This window comes from Morone saxatilis, unplaced genomic scaffold (assembly GCF_004916995.1).
Source record: "Morone saxatilis isolate NCDOM2014 unplaced genomic scaffold, NCSU_SB_2.0 Contig12, whole genome shotgun sequence".
Classification (NCBI taxonomy): domain Eukaryota; kingdom Metazoa; phylum Chordata; class Actinopteri; family Moronidae; genus Morone; species Morone saxatilis.
The window spans coordinates 7,221,415-7,239,852 of NW_023339674.1; the positions used below are offsets into that span (position 1 = coordinate 7,221,415).

The 18,438-nt window shown below is 39.1% G+C and overlaps 1 protein-coding gene across 1 annotated transcript in view; it reads right to left on the reverse strand.

The window, feature by feature from the left end:
- Positions 1–2,869: 2,869 nt before the first annotated feature.
- lurap1 (leucine rich adaptor protein 1) overlaps positions 2,870–18,438 on the reverse strand; it is a 19,997-nt gene continuing 4,428 nt past the window's right edge. Inside the window, exon 2 of the mRNA XM_035653821.1 lies at positions 2,870–9,400. Within this exon, the coding sequence (XP_035509714.1) occupies positions 8,507–9,400 (894 nt within the window). The 3' untranslated portion in view covers positions 2,870–8,506. The remainder of the gene's footprint in view (positions 9,401–18,438) is intronic.

Sequence of the window (18,438 nt, forward strand, 5' to 3'; positions counted from 1 at the left end):
TTTCAGTCTTTATGCTAAGCTAATCTAATTGACTTCTGGCTCTAGCTTCATATTTATTGTACAAACATTACAGTGATATCAGTCTTCTCCGCTCTCAGCAAGAAGCAAATAAGCAGATTTCACAAAATGTCAAATTACCATAGTTTTCTCCTTCAACCCCCTGTGTCTCTCCAGGGTCCCCCCCAGTCTTGGAAGCAGGGAGCCTTCCTCCTGACCTTCCCACTGTTGCACTCTGCTTTTACAGCCTATCCACATTGTTTGCGTGTACTCCATGCACTTGCCACCCACTGTGGAAAAAAACACGCTCAAGTGGAAATAAAAATACCGTGTCAGGGCTCTGAATAGAACACAGGTTGAACCAGTGGCATTTGCATAATCAGTTGATGGACTGCGAGTTAAAACTTGCTGCTCTACAGTCTGTTTAGCATCAGCGGGGTCTGGTTGCTTCTTGTGGTTGTTGGTTGTAAAATAAAAGACTCTGCTGACACAGGCATCAACACCAGCCGCAAACACTTAGCCTGCTTCAATTAGCAGAGCTGTGCATTACCAGACAAAACCACTGTCTCCTGGACGGTGAAAATCAATGGCTGACACTGACACCAGCATTAAAACACAGCACTTCATCATCTCAACAGAGCTGCACCCTGTCTGCACAGCTTTAGTTGGGTTGAGGGAAGACTTGTTTGTCATAAGTGAAATGGTAATGTGCAAAATTCCAAATAATTAATTTTTTTTATTTTACATTTAAAATGTTATGTATATGTTTGTCAGTATAATTGGTGCTAAGACCTGATGCCTGTAGTGTTTCTGCACAGCACCTTATAGATCACCTTCCAATCAATCAGTGTGGATGGATGTTTCCCATTTCACTCAACTCAACAGCAGTGTTCAGAACAGCAAATATAAAAGCTTTCATCTAGTTTGTCAGTTTCTTTTTACATTCATTATTTAAACATTGTTACTTTCATGGGAATCCCCCAACTTAACTATTATATGCTGCTTGTACTTATTATTTTTTTATCAATAGAGGCTGTTGACATTTGTATGTTTAGTCCTTAATAATAAATACTTGAATCACAGAAACAAAGAAATCAAGGCTTACTGGACTTATTAATTCAATTAATTTGTTGGCTTTTGAGTGCCTAATATAATAATAGCTGAGCAGTCTTAACACGTTTATGAAACTACTACATTTATAGGGTGATGAAACTGCAGTAGGAATCCTAGATAGAGTCTAAATACCAGCGGTGGTGAGGATTAGAAGATTTTTTAGGCTGGAGCAGGATTGTTGAGAAGCTCAAGTGACTGGATCTGGAGTCACATCACACTCTGGACTGACTGAATTGTGAAGGAGGAGGGGTGGAGTTAGGTGCACTGAAATAACAGCTGACAGCAACAACATTATTTGCAGCCAGAGGTCGGTCATATTGATGAAAGTGGACACAGGACAGTGGACACACTTATATCATTTTTTAGACTAAGCCACCACACTTTACATTCCTCACTAATCCACATTTTAGCCTTGACAGCTGAGGGTCCTGGCTTTCACCCACCCAGAGGGCATCATCACACCCATCCTCTTACCACAAACACCACCTTCTCACTCACACATCCCGCCAACATCACCTCAATCTGTTAAACCGGCCAGCTTATGTTCAGATCTGCAAAAAACAACAACAACACAACTGCATCACAATCCCACCATCTTCCCCTCCTTTATAATCCCCTCACCCTCCTTTCACACAACCCAGTGAGAATATGGTAGCAACAGACAGACAAAGGAGCTGTAGATTACATGAGACTGATACTATCTGCCCCCATTAGAGCAGATAAACAGTAAAACTGCTTAGTTGTAACTGGAAAGGTTGGGGACATGGATAACACTGAATTTGTACATGAGCACACACTGAATATACAGATGGGAGGATGTCAGCTTATCGAAGAAGCTCTTTACAATCAAATACCACATTGGGGCTAAAGCCTGTGACCTTATGAAGGTGTGAGCATGTCAGGAGGTGTTATGCCCCATTGTGTGAATGCAAAAGATGGATAACTTACAAATAAAAATATCATAATTATGATGTGTTTTTTGTTGTAGGTCCAGTGTGTAACATCTAGAAGGATCTAATGTCTATTGTTCCATGGAGTCTTCCATATTAAACCACCATGTTTCTACAGTAGGTTGTTGTTGTCTCTGGACAAAAATATTTAAAAAACATTAAAATAATTTATGAAAGTAAATGCTAGGACCTTCTACTTTTTAAGGAAGCATTTGCGATTAGTAACCATAAACCTGAACAGTGGCCTTACTCTTACATGTGTTAAATATTTAGTTATCTCCTGGCTAAAGTTATACTGTATATACTATAATGTATTAGTGTATGTACCCTTTCTATCAAAGTCAACACACAACCATATACCTTCTTTAAGCTACCACCCAAAGAAAGACATTGATTCCTTCTCAATTCTCATCGAACTGCATATTATACTACTTTTGAAGTTGTTTTTGGAAAATGGCCAGTAAGTGCTTTGAATGCTAATGGATCTGCATTGATTAAACCTTTGTAAGCGTGGAGGAAGGGGCTGGTCCAAGTATTGATTAGAAATCTACATAAAGGTCACTGAAAGCACACAGAGTAGTTTACATTAAGAGGTCAGGAGAGAAAAACAGCAGCTGATGGAAGTGGAAGTGGGGACAGTATGGTTTTAAATGTCTTATTTGCTTGTTTTTCCTCAAGGGAAATATCTTATACAGTGTCAGAGTCTATCCAAAGGATCAAGAGGTCAAACTGCATGTCCCACTACCCTATTTAATAAGGTAATAAAAACACATGAAAAAACATTTAAAATATCTTTAATCATTGGATAAGCTCATATAATTTACATACTGCATAATATAGTTTTCTACATTAATGAACATAATTAGTTATTTTTGAACATTTCCACTTTACAAAGAAAAAAATAACATTTTTCTCTGGACACATTGCATAACAAAATAATAAAAATGCATCGTACCATGGAAATAAAAACAATTTCACTCACTCAAGCAAGATATTGATTCGACTGATCCAGTGAACTGCAGTCGGTCTTTGTGGCTTTTATCTTTCAATCCTCTAAGCTTTGTGTTGCCCAAGTTAAGTTTTGGGCCCGTTTCAGAGCCCAGTGTGCCCTCAGCGGGGTTTATTTCAATTCACTTTCATTTCTTTAAGCAGTTGTGTGGGGATGTGAACAAAACACACACACAGGGATAAAGTATAAATAAGAGTCAAGGAAAGGAAATGCTTAATGGTTCTCTCTGAGGAGCTGTCAGGTACCTAGAGACCCACGTCAGTCCCGGGATAAATTGTGCTTGTGTGTGTGTGTATTTGTGTATGTAAAAGAAGAAGGAAGAAAACAGCAGGACACCGGAGGAGTGGAAGCTTCCTCTTAACTGCATGCTGTGTGTTACACTTCTCAGCTCGTGGTTTATCACTCTATTCTGCCTCTAGGGAGACACAACCAGTCTTTTTAGCTTCTCAAAAATGTCCAAAACTTACAGGCAAATACCTCCTGACAGCATTTCAGGTAGCTCAAAGAGAGAGAGTGCCTGAGCTGTGTACTAATGCGAACAGAGTAGTGGGGAATGAGAAAAGAAGGACACAAAATCGATACCTTGGGTAGCTTCTGATGATTTCTGCCTCTCACCATTTTAATGTTGCTAATCAGTCCCTTTAATTTGATATTTTATTACATTAGGAAGGAACAGAAAAGACCAAATTCCTAATGTAAAAACACAGAAAAGCTTAAAAGCAGTGTTGCAAGTCATTGAGAAGCAGACATCTGGAGTACAGCTTTCTAGAGCACCTGGACAAGAAAGGTAAGCATTTGTTTTACACATGTCTTATTTAACTTTGGACTTATATATTTATTCATGTGAGTTATTTATTTAACCAGGAAAGCATCACTGAAATTAAATAGATTTTGGAAGAAATCTTTTCCTCAGTCACCCTTAATGAATTATGTATAAATTGTAAGTAGTGGCCTTATAATGATTAATAAGTCATTCATTTACAAGTGCTTGCATTGGTTGGTGTTTATCCATTGTATTTGGTGATGCTCTAAAAAAACCATCAAGTCTACAGTTGTAAATGTTAATAAGTCTTTAATAAAAAGGGTTTAAGCGCACCCCGGTAGCTCACTGCCTACGCTGTACCACCAAATAAAGACCAACAAGCTGAAAAATAATATTAAAAAAATAAAATAAAAGGGATTTAATAATCAAGTCTGCAGTTAAAAATGTTAATAAGTTGTCTGCTTCTTTATTATTCTTGATCTATAAACCATCAGTACATATGAAATTTAATCAACCTTATTAGGAAGAAAATGTAAACAGGATTCATCACAAATTACCTATAAAGGTGTTAAACATCATTGTAATGCTTGGTATTCTGACTCATCATAAGTCATCTTATCATCTCCTTCATCTCACCTGCCATCATTCAAACAGTACTGCTATATTGCAACTGGCACTGCAGTCAACATTGTTTTATGTAGCCACTAGAGCTGAAGCCTCCTTGGCCTCATTGTCATGGCAACTGTGTGGATATCCACTCATCTATGTAATCATGCTGTTTGTCTAGTGCCCAGAATAGCTGGAGGGTGCCTGGCACCTGAAGCCATGGCAAACACATCACGCACTGGACATCTGATAAATCCTGGACATCATAAAAGGATAGAACAAGAGGATTTTAGGGAGCAAGTCTGCCAGGTTGTTTTTGAATCCATACCCTCTGAAAATTCTGGAAAGTGAAGAGAAGCTTTCAGCTTTGACTGAAAGGTATTTTCCACAAGCTTGCCAGTTAGTCACACTTCCATTCTTATCCATGCACACAGCAGTTATTATCCCTCTTTCAAAAACAATGAGGCCACAAGCCATTTCTCCTGGCACCTACACCCATTAAATCTCTGCCAGTGAGCGGTTTAAAACAATGTTCATATTCCAATTTTAAACTGGATGTTCTCAGTGAAAACACATTACAACATCTTGGGCTACAGTATAGATTCAGAGAGACACACTATAGCTTGATGTAATGTGTTTTACAGGTTTGTTCCCTGCACTAAAATGTATTTTTTCCCCCCATATGGCTCGGTAATTTGGAAAGAAAACCACAAACTAGTAGAGCAGGCTGTCTCTTTGGCATACTGTATTGCTTTACAGCCAACACATATGTTAAAAAAGGAAGGAGGTTTTAAATGACTTCATGTCTATACTGTGGCTGGATAATATACCATGGTTGAAATACGTATCCAGTGATGGATAGATGCTCTTTTTTTGTATTAAAAGAGATTTAGAGGGAAAGAAAAACAGGGGGACAGATTTTTTATGTTCCAACTCGTCCAAGAGTTCAAGGTCCAGTCTGAGCACAGTTTTCCTTTCCTGTCTCCAGGACTGGCCTACAGTCGCTGTTTCTGTGGTGCTGGCTTTATGGTGCTGTCTCAGGCGAGAGGGCATTGTGTGTGCATGATGTGTGTGTTGGCACAGACTGAATATTTCCATCGAACCAGTGTGGTGGTGGAAAGTAGGATGAAAAGAAAGGCAGGAGTAGGAGAGAGGAAACACTTCAGTGGCTCAAACAAATGGAGATGCTGAGTTTAACATCTCAGTGCTGCCTATAAAGGATTTTCTTTACAGGGAGACCTAGCAGAAAGTGAATTGATTGACTGGACTGGCTGACTTCAAGTTAATGGCATAACAACTATTTGCATTATATATTAAAGCAAGCAGTTAACAGTAACTCTTTACATAGAGTGAAAGAGCCACCGTCCATTGATTGACAGTTTGCTGAAACCATCTCCTGAACGACAAGCCTGTCAAGCTAAGGATTTCTCCATGTGTTTAAGCGGTGTAAACAGGGCTGTAGTCAGAGTAATATGTGTAAAGGTGGAAAACAGTGTGTTTAAACCATTCCAAACTCAATCATTAGCACTTTATGGGATTTGGAGAAGTTTACACTCTAGCAACTCTAGCCAATGTGACCTGATAGCAGATTACGTTTGCCAAACCATTGATTAATCCTCAAGGCCATCGATTATCGCTAGCTACAGTATGGTTTATACTGTCATTTTAGATGGCAAAGTCAGCGGTTTCTGGCTTGAAATGAGAAGGTTCTGTCTACCTCTTTCTGAAAACAAGGACCCATTGTTTAAAAAAGTTGTAAATCTGCTATGTTACCGTTATTAACTGCATATGTGCCATGCAAAAACAAAAAGCTTGACAGGTGTAGCATCAATGAGGTTGGGGCTTAGCAAACTGTCAGTTTGGTGGTTCGAATACACTTGGAAAAATGTATCTTTGTTATGGCCGAGGCAAGCACATACGGTCCTTCTTAGATATTGGTTGATATTGGTTCACTAAACTCCAAGTGAAGTAAAGAGGTGAATTTGCGAGCATGTGACTGTGCCCTTACAGTGCATGAAATGTATGAAAAACTAGAACCCGCACTTTTAGGAGGCGTTATATCAGCACTAGTTTTGAAAAGTTTCAAACATACCCATCTTTAAAAGGACATTTTTAGAATTTGAGCCCTGCAGTGATTTGACAGGGGTACCGAAGGGCACAGTGTTACTTAACACTGAGTCAAATGTCGGCTTTTTCAGAAGGTCATATAAGGGAGGACAGAGGGTAAGACGAACATTTTACGAGAAGCTTTCTTTTTGTCACAAAGTATACTGTAGGATAAATACTTTTGTACTGATTATGTAAAATGTGTTGCACTATCCCTGCAGCATCAACATGACTAACTGCAGACTGGTAGGAGATGGAGTACCGCTGTGATGAATGAGCTGAAAACTCTTAAAAACCTTTGGGACTCATCTATTCTTATCCAAACCTTGACAGGCCAGCTGTGCTCAGGCAGCCAGTCGGCATCTGTCTCTCTCTCTCTCTCTCTCACACACACAAACATACACACACATCCTCTCCCTGTCAGTAGTCTTGGAAACTCCTGAAGAACAGACAATAATATTAGATTTCATTTGCTGAAAGAGGCTGCTTATGTAAGCCAGTAGAAAGGCTTCAAGAGATATTGCTTTTCTTCTCTGATTGTGTTAGGTCTTCCACGCATTTCTCACGATTTAACCAATAAAGCTTGCAGCACAGGGCATGCACAATGATCCACCCAGCCAACATAACACATTTACCAGTCAACACTCACATGGTGAGAGCACACAGATTGTTGGTCTAGCCATTTGTACACGCAAGCAGAGGCCAGGCGAAGAGACAACAATAATACCAATAAAATCAGTCAAAAAACTCAGATTATCATAACAACAGTGCAGTCGTATCAGGAGGGAAAGTACAGGCATATGTAGTTAAGGTTTACACCAATCAGGCACAACATCTGCTTATAAAAACTAACACGTTACCACATTGGTAAAAAAAAGGGAGAACATTTTAGCCATATTCAGTATTTGCCTACAATCAGTCACGACTAGTACCTGATGCACAGAGTAGCTGTATTGCGATTCAGTGAATATACAATATTGCAGATGGTTGGGTATTAGCTCCACAAAGACACAAATGCTAACAGTGGGTACATTATTTCTCAATAAGGGAAACTTTGACTAACCTCAGTGTTCTATTTTCATATCCTCTACTTTTTGTTCAGGTAAGCTACGAGTTCGGGGAGAAACACACTTACAGATTTTATCAAAAGGTGTTTGATACTTATGTTTAATACTGTCTCCAACCATTAAGCGTTCAGTTATATTGTCTAAGTCAACAGGGTTATACAATAAATTTAATTTGTAGGTTGATAGGGGAAAACTTTGGTCTTCTACTAAATGCAGTACAATAGGCTCTATCAGTGCTGTTAGTAGTGGAGTTAAAGGTCAATGATTGTAGAGTGCCTAGCATAGGACAAATGAAGTAATTAAGGATATCCCAGAGCAGATATTCTTTAAGAGGTCTTTATTTTGACCTTGGGTTTTAATTATGGATTCAGTGTAAGCAGAGGAATTTTGGTTTATTTTTCTGGATGAGATCAAACTTTAATTAAAATCCTCTAAATTACATTGGTTGATGAATGATGTCAAGCAATCTGAAATCATGTTTCAGCTCTCTGGCAGATCGTCTCACTGTGCTTTAGAAAAGAAAACAGAAAAAAAGAGAAAAATCAGGGAATGCCAAGAAAGACCCTGAGAAAAACTATGACACAGGATTTTAAAAATGACTTTCCTAAGTTTGTTTGAGGCAGCCCAGTTTGGCTAAATGTGGTCAAAATCCTGTAATGTGCATCCACCTTAATACTGACATCAATGTTTTATAGAAAGTTAGTGCAGTCACAGGGGGGAACAACAGGACAAAAACAGTTATTGTTTGTCTTTCAAACCCAGTGTCGAAGGAAAGCTTCACTATGTGCATTTCACTACAGCAGTTCGCTCTTCTTCTGTCCTTCAGTGATCTGGTCTTTGATGTTACAGAGGGAGTGTTCAATAGTGGCTTTAGTCCCCTATGTTATTATCCTTCTTACAAAAACGTCACATCTTCTTGCGACTGCACCCACCGCCAGTGCGTGTCGTACTCCAGATGCATTTTGCTATTCATTTTGCAAGTATCCAAGTCGATCTTTCCATTTTTGTACGGTTTAAGTTTGGGGCTCTGGGTGGTTCCTAGTTTCTCGTTGAGGCTGGGGCGAGTCGGACTGCCTGTTTGCATGGTTGGTTTCTCCAGGACGCCATTAACCTTAACAGCTTGTGTCTGGGTGTTGCCCTTAGAAACAGGGCTTCCTTTACCCGTCTCTGCAGCTGTGGTCCAGACCGGTGCATCTTGCTTGGGGCCATCAGACTTGGCTTGAGAGCTGACAGCTGGTTTCCCAGTTCCAGTCCCAGCACTCCCAGTCCCAGTGATAGCACTGGTGACCCCAGTCCCTGGTCCACCTTTCACCTCCATCCCATTTCCAACCCCAGTTCCATTTTCATTTGCCCCAGACCGAATACCACTTCCAGCCCCAGTACCAGACCTCACCCCTACCCCAGCTCCTGTTCCAGCTGCCGTGACCGTAGCCCCAGTGCCTCCCCCTGTCCGGCCCCCAGCTGTAGCCTCTGAGACCAGCGGTGTGGTGGAGCAGATGACTGACTCCGAGCTGGAGGGGCAGTACTCGTCCATGTCATCCGCTAGGGTGTCCAGGTAGCTGCCGATTGAGATGTTGTCTAGCTTGTCATTGGGGTCCTGCAGGCTGCTCCAGGAGCCTCTCCAGGAGGTGTCAGGACCCTCACCCAGGCTGTACTGGCTGCTGGTTAGGCTGCTGCAGCGGCTTGTCAGTGTGCTGCGCTCTTCCAGCAACCACTTTACTGCCTCGATGCCTTCATGGACGGCCAGCAACTGCTGCAAGATCTTCACATCCACTGAGCGCAAGTGAGCCTGTGGACAAATAAAAAAGGAGAAAAGGATTAAATTACAAATAGAGAATAAAGTTGCATGTTGAGGATTTTGATTGTTGTCACTGTATTCATGTTTTGATGCTTTGTGTAGTTCTCATGTATAACATTGTGTTCTTATTACAAACTGCAAACTGTGAACCTGGGTAACCACTAGGACTCTGCAAATATTTATTTTAAGCATTCAGGTTTGGCTCCACAGACAAGTGCAAACACCATTATAATGCTATTAAACCTTTGTAGATTACCATAATTGGAAGTAAAGTATAACAGAAGCTGGCGGATGGAGAATACACTGCAACCAATGTGGAAACAAATAAGGTAATGGTAGAGGGGAAAAGCTTAGAGATGGAAATAAAAGAAAACAGAAAGAGGGACAAACTGGTTTAAGATGGGAAAAGAAGGTATAGACACTGTAACTGTAAGTTAAGCTGTTTTAAAGTGTTAACAGAGAAATATGATCAAATGATGAATCAATTATCTAACTCTGCAGGAGAAGCTGTTGAGAGATTGAAATTTAATACAGTGGAAAGTATGACACATTTTGAGAATAAACTCAAGAAAAAAAAGCCCTGTAAATGGTGCAAACTACACAAACATTTATTTAGTCATGATGTCATCTGGTATAATAAATGAAGTAATGATTAATCAGAAATAACAGTCACTGTTGTCTTCTAATGTGATGTGTGGTGTGTATGTGGGAGGTTGAAAAAGCTAAATGATGAATAAGAGGAAAAAGACGGCTGCGGTCATGGAAAATTCCTCACCAGAATACATTAACAGAGGTCTGCGGTGAAGCGCAGGGCCAAGAGGTGATATATGGCATCGACATTCAAAGCTTGGCCTGATGATATCCACCCCTGCAGATAACCAGTCTCTCTCAAAGCTTTAAGCATTTAGTCTTTCAGTATCTTAGTTCCCTCTGTGTAATCCTTTTTTATTTATTACTTCTCTGTCTGTCTCTTACTTAGCCTCCACAGACTGTCAGTGTCTTTATAAACAGTTTATATTACTATATGTGTTTTATATAATTATGGCTACTTTCATACACACTAACAATATACATATATTTTTGTACATTTTATATAATTTGTTATTTAGTCACATATAATTAAAACAATAAAGTATGCTTCACCCTTGATGAAGTAATACTATACTGTAGAAATGTTGCAAGTACAAGTATATGTCTGGCACTCAAGATGTTAAATACATTATTATTAGTATTATAATTAGTTCTATATGAAATATCTTGTATATAATCGCATATATATTGTAACACTCACAGTCAGACAAAATTAACATTAACAACATTACAAAAACATTACATGTTCATACACAAACTACTGACTGTATATTGAAAAGCATAACAGTATAATATTCTTACAACAAAACCCTTATATAAATGGTCAAAAACTGCACATGTAGCAGCGTTTACCAATGTTAGATACAGGTGCAGAGACCTTAAGACCTTAAGACTCTTATTTCCTGTGCCGGGTCCTTATGACCCTTCAGGTTATGTCAATAAAACAGTGGAGAGGAACGTATTGATTCTTCCAACCTGCCGAACTATTTATCTCTTGGTCTTGCATAATGTTAGCATCAATGGACATGCCTCCAGTGGTGATGCATCACTGTAGATTTAGTCTGTATTGTTTTTCTGTCATGATCCTTGATCTGACAAAACAAAACAAAAAACCCTGTCCCTGTCAGAATTTGTGATTCTTCAATGAAAACAATAATAAAAAATAATACATCTCATACATCATCTCCATGCGTGGGTGGTGGCTGACCTTCGTTAAAACCAGTCATTCCAATTATTTCTCTCCATTTTACTGTCTTCCCCTCATTTATCTCATTATCAGGCCCACTGTGGTTAAAATGTCATACTATAGATTGGTGAGTCGAATCAGTGGTTTCCAAACTATGGGTTGGAAGCCCCCAAATCATCCCAAGATAAAACTGAGAAGTCACAGTATGAAAATCTGTAACAATTATGTTTTTTAGTTGTTTTTTTTATACTTTTCTCTGTTTGTTTTTAATTTTAGTTTTAGTTGTTTTTAGTTAGTAGAGAAAAACGTCTCACAACTAATGTCCACATTCAGGTCCTAACCTTTCGTGAGGGGTCACAAGTGTCATTTAAGGAGTCAAAAGCTACAAAGGTTAGGAACCATCAATTCAGATAACAGTCTCATATTGAATACGGGTGGCATGATTTACAGCCCACTATTTTATCCATCAATTGTCATCACAGCTGATTGCAACATGGCCCTGCATCATTAACTCATACACTGTCACTTAATCTGATTGCCTTCAAGCATTTAAATTGCTTGTTTATGTGACTTGTGAGGACTGACATTAATTCCCACAAGGCCCAAACCAAAACCATAACCACTGCATACCTAACTGCAGCCCTTACCCAAACCTTACCCAAAGCATGACTTTAACCGAAAGCCAAGTTAATCCAAAAATATGTGGGTGGTTAAGCGTTTTGTCCTCAGATGGGAGAAGAGTCCTCACAAGGCTGAAAACCCACTTTTTCAGGCTACACCTCGACACTCCAAGTTAGCAATTACTTCCATCTAATTTCTTTAAAAAAGAAATAAACGCCTTTTCACTGTTGCTCTTTTAACTTTGTTTTGAGTTTGAATCCACTTATTAAAAGGACATAAGTCTCTGCTAAATGAATGCAATGTAACTATGTGACTGTAAAAATATGTTTGTTCCCAACCCCATAAATACAACCCCATAAATACAAGTACACACATCATCAGCTTGTACAGTAGAGTTTGTTTAAAGAGACTAAAATGTATGAGCTGTGATCTGTTGCTGTCACGCTGTGCTGTAGATGGATGCACTTAATGCAGAACAAAAGTTCACAAGTTCAGGTTCTGCATGGAAACTTTTAGCTATATGCAGTTAGTAACACGTGCTGATGTTAGCAGTCGATTGACATGTGAGTCAGTCACACTATGGCGAGCGCAAATGAATTGCCGGAGATGAAAGACCCGCCCGAATCCTTTAAACCAGTTTCAATTCAGGTTCCTGGTCAGGAACCGAGCTGTGAATAAGACAAGGTGTGTCGGCGTTGCTACACTGTTGTAGGATACGTAAATAAAAACTCATCGAACAGGCTAACGCACATTTAGGTTATTTGGGTTTTTCCCCCGCTGTACCGAACTTGCACCAAACCGTAACTCCTAAACCAGGACCATAAACCATGACTTCTATGTACACCCCTACATTGCACGCTTAATTTTAAAGCAGTAAACATATAGATCTCTATGTACTCATTAAATCCCAGCAATCCACCTCTACTGTACATTAAAACACACATAAAAGCACACACGATGTGGTTGCAGGGAGGAGTTGCCAGACAAAGAAGAAGAACTAAAGAGATCAACAACCACAGCATTCTGTGTGTTTGTGTGGTGTGTTGTGTTGTGTTGTGTGTGTGTGTTGTGTGTTTGTGTGTGTGTGTGTGTGTGTGTGGCTGTAAACCCACTGACGTCCTAGGGCACAGTCAGACATTTGGGGTGGGGTTCAGGTTTGAGGTTTGAGGTTTTCAGCTGGCAGAGACTGAGTGCCTAATGAGGGTGGCAGTAAAAGTTGCTCCATGCCTGTCAGCGCTGAGGTGGCACAATGCTAACGAAGCTGAGTGCTCCACCGGTCTGTGCTCACTGCCTGTCTGACTATATAGATTCACTGAATTCATGATTGCTCTCACACTACATTCACAATTCATTCTATTCAGCAAAAATGTGCTGTGATGAATGTGTATCGTTAGCCAAACCAAAACTATTTGTTTCTACAATAACTTGCAGACTCCTACTTTATATCTGTAAACATTTGTGTAAAAGGAAATCATAGTTTATGTGGCTGAGCAACAGAAAATGAATCTGCAAGTATTTTGATAACTGATGAATTGTTTAAGAAACAAAAATGACAAAAAATCCCTGGTTCCAAGATCTCAATTGTGAACATTTGCTTTTGGAACGTTACCTCTAAAAAAAAAATAAGAGTTTCAGTGAATAAATGTAAAATAAAAACTTAAAATAACAACAGGAAAAAACAAGCAGTTAAGTAATACATTTTATGATCTACATGATCTAAAATGACTATTGTTGGTTATATTAACAGCAAAAAAAAAAAGTTTTATTTTTAAATTCAGTGGGTTATTAGTGCAAGACTGTAAAATACAAAAACTGTATCACACTGTGTTTATAAACATATACAAATCTGTCCTTTATGCAAGTTGGGTTTCATAGTTTTATGCCATCTAATTAAAATGGCTACAAGCCCATCTTTGTGCCAACATCCAGATTGCATGCCAACTGTGTCATATATATATATTGTGTGCTATGCTTCTGTTCCTGGAGGAAGTTCTTTCATCTCGTCATTATTCCCAGATTGATTACAGCCTCTAATTATACGATGAAGTCAAACGTACTCATTATAGGGAGGACCCAGTCAGACGAAAAAGGTCAAACTGGGGTCTAAAGGTTGTTGTGTGACAGCAGTCATAATGAGAACAGGGAGTGGATGTCCAGGACTATGCAGCCTGACGACGGAAACACTATTAATCATCTTGTGCCATCAGTACACAGCCAAACATTTCAGTTTTCCTACTCCGGCATGAGGCCAAGCACCTCCTGGCTGATCCACAGGATTCTGGAAAGCTCATTTTCCGGCCTTCTGGTATGTGTGTGCAGTACAAACTATATTCAGCTAAATAGCTAAATATATTCTTTATTTAAAATAAACCTGCTGACTGAGAGAGATTTCACTTTGTTGAGTATTTCTCCTAAATCAAATCAAATGGCATTTTAGTAGAAGGGTAATCAGCTTCTGAACAGTTTTCATAACACCTGTTTATACAGAATTCAGTGAAATGATGCAGATATCATATTACCATTGTTTTCCATTTATTTTGAAATACATATGATTATACAAGTAAACTAAACTGAATATATTATACATTTAATAAAGAAAAAGAGTCTATTAATAAAATCAATGATTCATGTAACATTTGCTGCAACATCTTGCAAGTTAAGGATTTGGTCTACTTCTTTCATTTTCGTATCACTTTAAAATTAGTATTGTTAAGGGTATTGAACCCTTGGTAAGTCAAAATAAGCAACTTTAAGACATCACATAGACTCTATTTATTTAAAGCCTCATTCTGTAAGCTTCAAAATCAAATTTTGATGCTCCACTGAATTCATTCCCACTCTGCGCCATGTACGCCTGCTCCTGCACTATGTAACTTTGGTCTCCAGGTCGGGACAATGCTTTGGAAGTAAGTCACACACCACCAACTATGTCACTGATTTTGGTGAAACAGGATCATATTTTATGGAGGTAACGCTGATGGAGAGCAGCGATGCAGCTGATGTACCAGACCTGGAGCTGGGCTAGTAGCTTTTATGGACATAGCCAATTGAAGAAGAAAATAGACCTAAGAGAACAATGGCGGAAGCTAAGAAGAGAAAATGAGAGAGAAGCTGTCAGATAAGAGTAAATATCATTGCTGACCACTTAGTGATTTAAAAGGTAGACGCAGAGCTGGCCTTCTTGCTGTTGGAAGTAATATTAGCTGGCTTTCTATGTCTTGTTGCAGAAGTATGCCTACCTTCAACAGCTTCACACTGTATGAGAAGTGATTGTTGGAAAGTTTACTATAATGGATATTTTGTTGGACTTAAGCTTTCTGTCAAATTGTAGTTTTCCTTGGACACTTGCTTGGACATTTTTTCCTTCAAAATGTGGATTTTGTGGCAGAACAAATTGTGGTGCAGTGTTTTGGATCCCATGTTTGAACTTGGGTTTTTATCCAGGCAGCTGGGTCTACAACTGCTGGAAAAGTCTGACACATTTTAGATAAAAAGGTTTAAAGATTTTTAAACTTTACCATTACTCTGCAAAACCAACAACAACGAGGAGAAACAAATTCACAAACGTGACACCAGATGCTCCATCATCTTTGGCGATACGCTGTTCAAATGTGCAAGAAGTTATGAAATGCAGCATATTTTTACAAATAACACATGGCCTAATACTGACTCCATGTCTTAAAGGATTAATGTGTAGGCCCTTTTTGTGGAGTTTTAGCTATCATTATAATTTGCAATAATAATATCATTGGCTTGTTTACAACCACACTTGGCTGACCGCTCATGTTTCTTGTCCCATCTGTCTTTATTGTAGCAATAAACTCATTAATTATTTTGATGAGTGCGATGTTATCAAAAATGACTATGAATATAAAACCCAGCTTGTAATAAAAGAGAATTATCTATCTTTAAGATGTTATTGTAGATTAGTTTTCCCTGCAAAAGTAAGCAGCAAGGTGCTCTGGAATCAAATCATCCTCTCCCTTTAGGGGGAATGTTATTTTATGCTATAAGAATGCATATTCCATCACGTATTGATCAACTTAGTGACTAAAACCAGAGATTCAGTCATGATACAGTACATCGTGATAACGTATGTACAGCTGATCCGTGATCACACTCTCCCATGTGGCGAAAGCAGCCTCCCAATGTCGCACAGCTACCTAACAGACTGCTGAATCACTGCCAGCAGGGACAGCACGAACACACACTCGTTCTCTCAGACGCCAGCAAAACAAACACCCCTCTCTATCTGCACGGTCTCTCTTTCTCTCTCATGTCCCACTGTCTGTCGTTTCACCTTCCCAATCTGCAGACATACGGCGACCTTGCAGAGTCCCTCCAGTCTCAATAGACAGCAGAAGGTCGGCCCTGACTCTCTGTGAACCTCCAACTGCTCCATCTGTCTGTGTTCACCTCCGAATGCTCCATAAATATTCACTCATCCTTGTTGTCCTCAAACGTTGTCTCATTTTCTCTTTTGTGTTTCTGTATTTGACTGATCAAAGCATTGTACCACCTGTCTTTCATTCCCTCTGTATCATCTTTGTCCCTCTCTTTCATTCTGTTTCTCCTTTTCAGACTACTAGCTGACAACATTTGGATCACAACATGCAGGATTAAAACACCGCCTGGAATTTTCTCTACCGCATATTTGTTCTAAATTTCACAAACAAATAACAAGGAGCAGCTTTAAATTCGGCTCTCATTTCCCACTTCACTTCTTCAGCATTGGTTGTTTCAACAGCTATTCAAAATACATCTGCGTAGTAGCTACTGGTTAAAAAAAGTTGCAGCTTATACTGCCCTTCTCTCTCCCTTTTTACATCTATTTTCACAGAAAACGCGTAGTTCAACATACGTGACAGTATATTCTAATATAAGGAGAAAAGGGAATGTGAAAATGGTTTTGTTATGGTTTTCTGGTGGTGCAATTGAGGACTACTGATGCACCAGTTGATATGAAATCTGAGACGTCCTTTCAGTTCAGATGTTAAGTTATATGCATCAAAAGGGGAGAGGAGGGGAAATGAAACATAGTAAACAAACAACCCTGTCACTATATTACACTATATTATATTTGCAACAGCGAATATGTTAATAATAAAGGAGCTCAGTTCACTTGGCAATGATTTAATCTGCCTGTCTTTGAGGATATGGCCAGTAGCCAGACAGAGAAAGAAGACCAAGATTAAATAGACTACATTTTGATTTCCTACAGCTCAGCTCAGCTCTGCACTCAAAGCTAACTTTGCACTGTCATTCTGCCCAGAGGTAGAAGACAGAGATAGAGAGCGACAGGGAAAAGCTAGAGAGAGAAACAAGCAGACATGGACAAAAAAATGAAGAACGACATACCCCGAGCAATAACACAGCATTTACCCTGTATATCTGCCTTTGATAGCTGAAACACAAGTACTTATGTATAAAATGCACAAAGCAGCTAGTATACAAAGGGCCTTTAGTGTATGTGTGTGTGTATGGCTGACTGCCAGTCTTGCGTGGTTTTAAAGGAGTGTCTCTATATCCAATAAGTCTGTTTAGATCAGTGGAGAGTGTGTCTTCCATTAGACAGCTGGAGACAAAAGACAGAAGCTTTAAAACTGCTCTCACAGAGATGAACAGCAACAGTAAAATCATTAATAACAAGGTTTCGGCTCGTAGTGCAGTAAAATATTCTCTCCCATACCGAGACATAAGCACTGAGAAAGAGTCTATACAGTAAACAGGGTATATGTGAGCAGACAGCCAAAAGCTAAACATCAGACAGCTAAGAAGATCACACCATAAGCCTTTTCACTAATGAAGTACACTTTCTATATGTGTCAGTTCTTTAGCTCTCTTCCTTCCTATTTCTTTTACATATTATTGCAAGAAATGTAAGTATCAGCAAACTTTCTGATAATCAATAAAAAAAGTTTCAGACATTTTTGAAGCTGAGATGCCATGTGTCAAACATAATGGCCTGCTTTCTCTGTTTAATAATGTGTATAAATTGACAGATTTTGGGCAGTTGGTCGAACACAACAAACAATGTGAAGACATCCCATTGGGAAATTGAGATTTTTAACCATTTTCTAGAAAACCAGCAAACTGTCCGTCATCACTCACATGACTTTTAAAGTTAGAGTTTTCTTGTAAACAAACACAAATTCTGTTTAATTTCCTTCACCAAAATGCATTGTGTGTATCCTTGAGGTCTGACAAAAATGTTTAATGCAATTTCTTCCTCATAAAACCTTTGCAGAGATATATTTTTTTCTTTACATTTTAAAACCTGCATCGTTTACACCCAGCCTTCTTCTTCCTGTCTGTTTCTCAACTGCCCAAACAAAACTGCAGTCCGCTCATCAAACAATTGCTCCATAGCATTGCTGGTGGTCAAAAACTCCCCAATAGACATGCAAAGATAAAGACTGTACAGAAACTGCCTTATTTGTCAAAATAATTCAGTTTGACTCTCACTTTGTAATTTGCGTTGATGAATGTGTTAAATGTGTTTACATACACTGTAAGGAGTATTAGAAATGCTGGAGAACATCCTGTTTCTCCTGACAGTTAACAAGAAGCAGAGCAACATTTCATTACTGGTGGTGACACAATGACAACATGCCCCCCCCCCCCCCCCCCC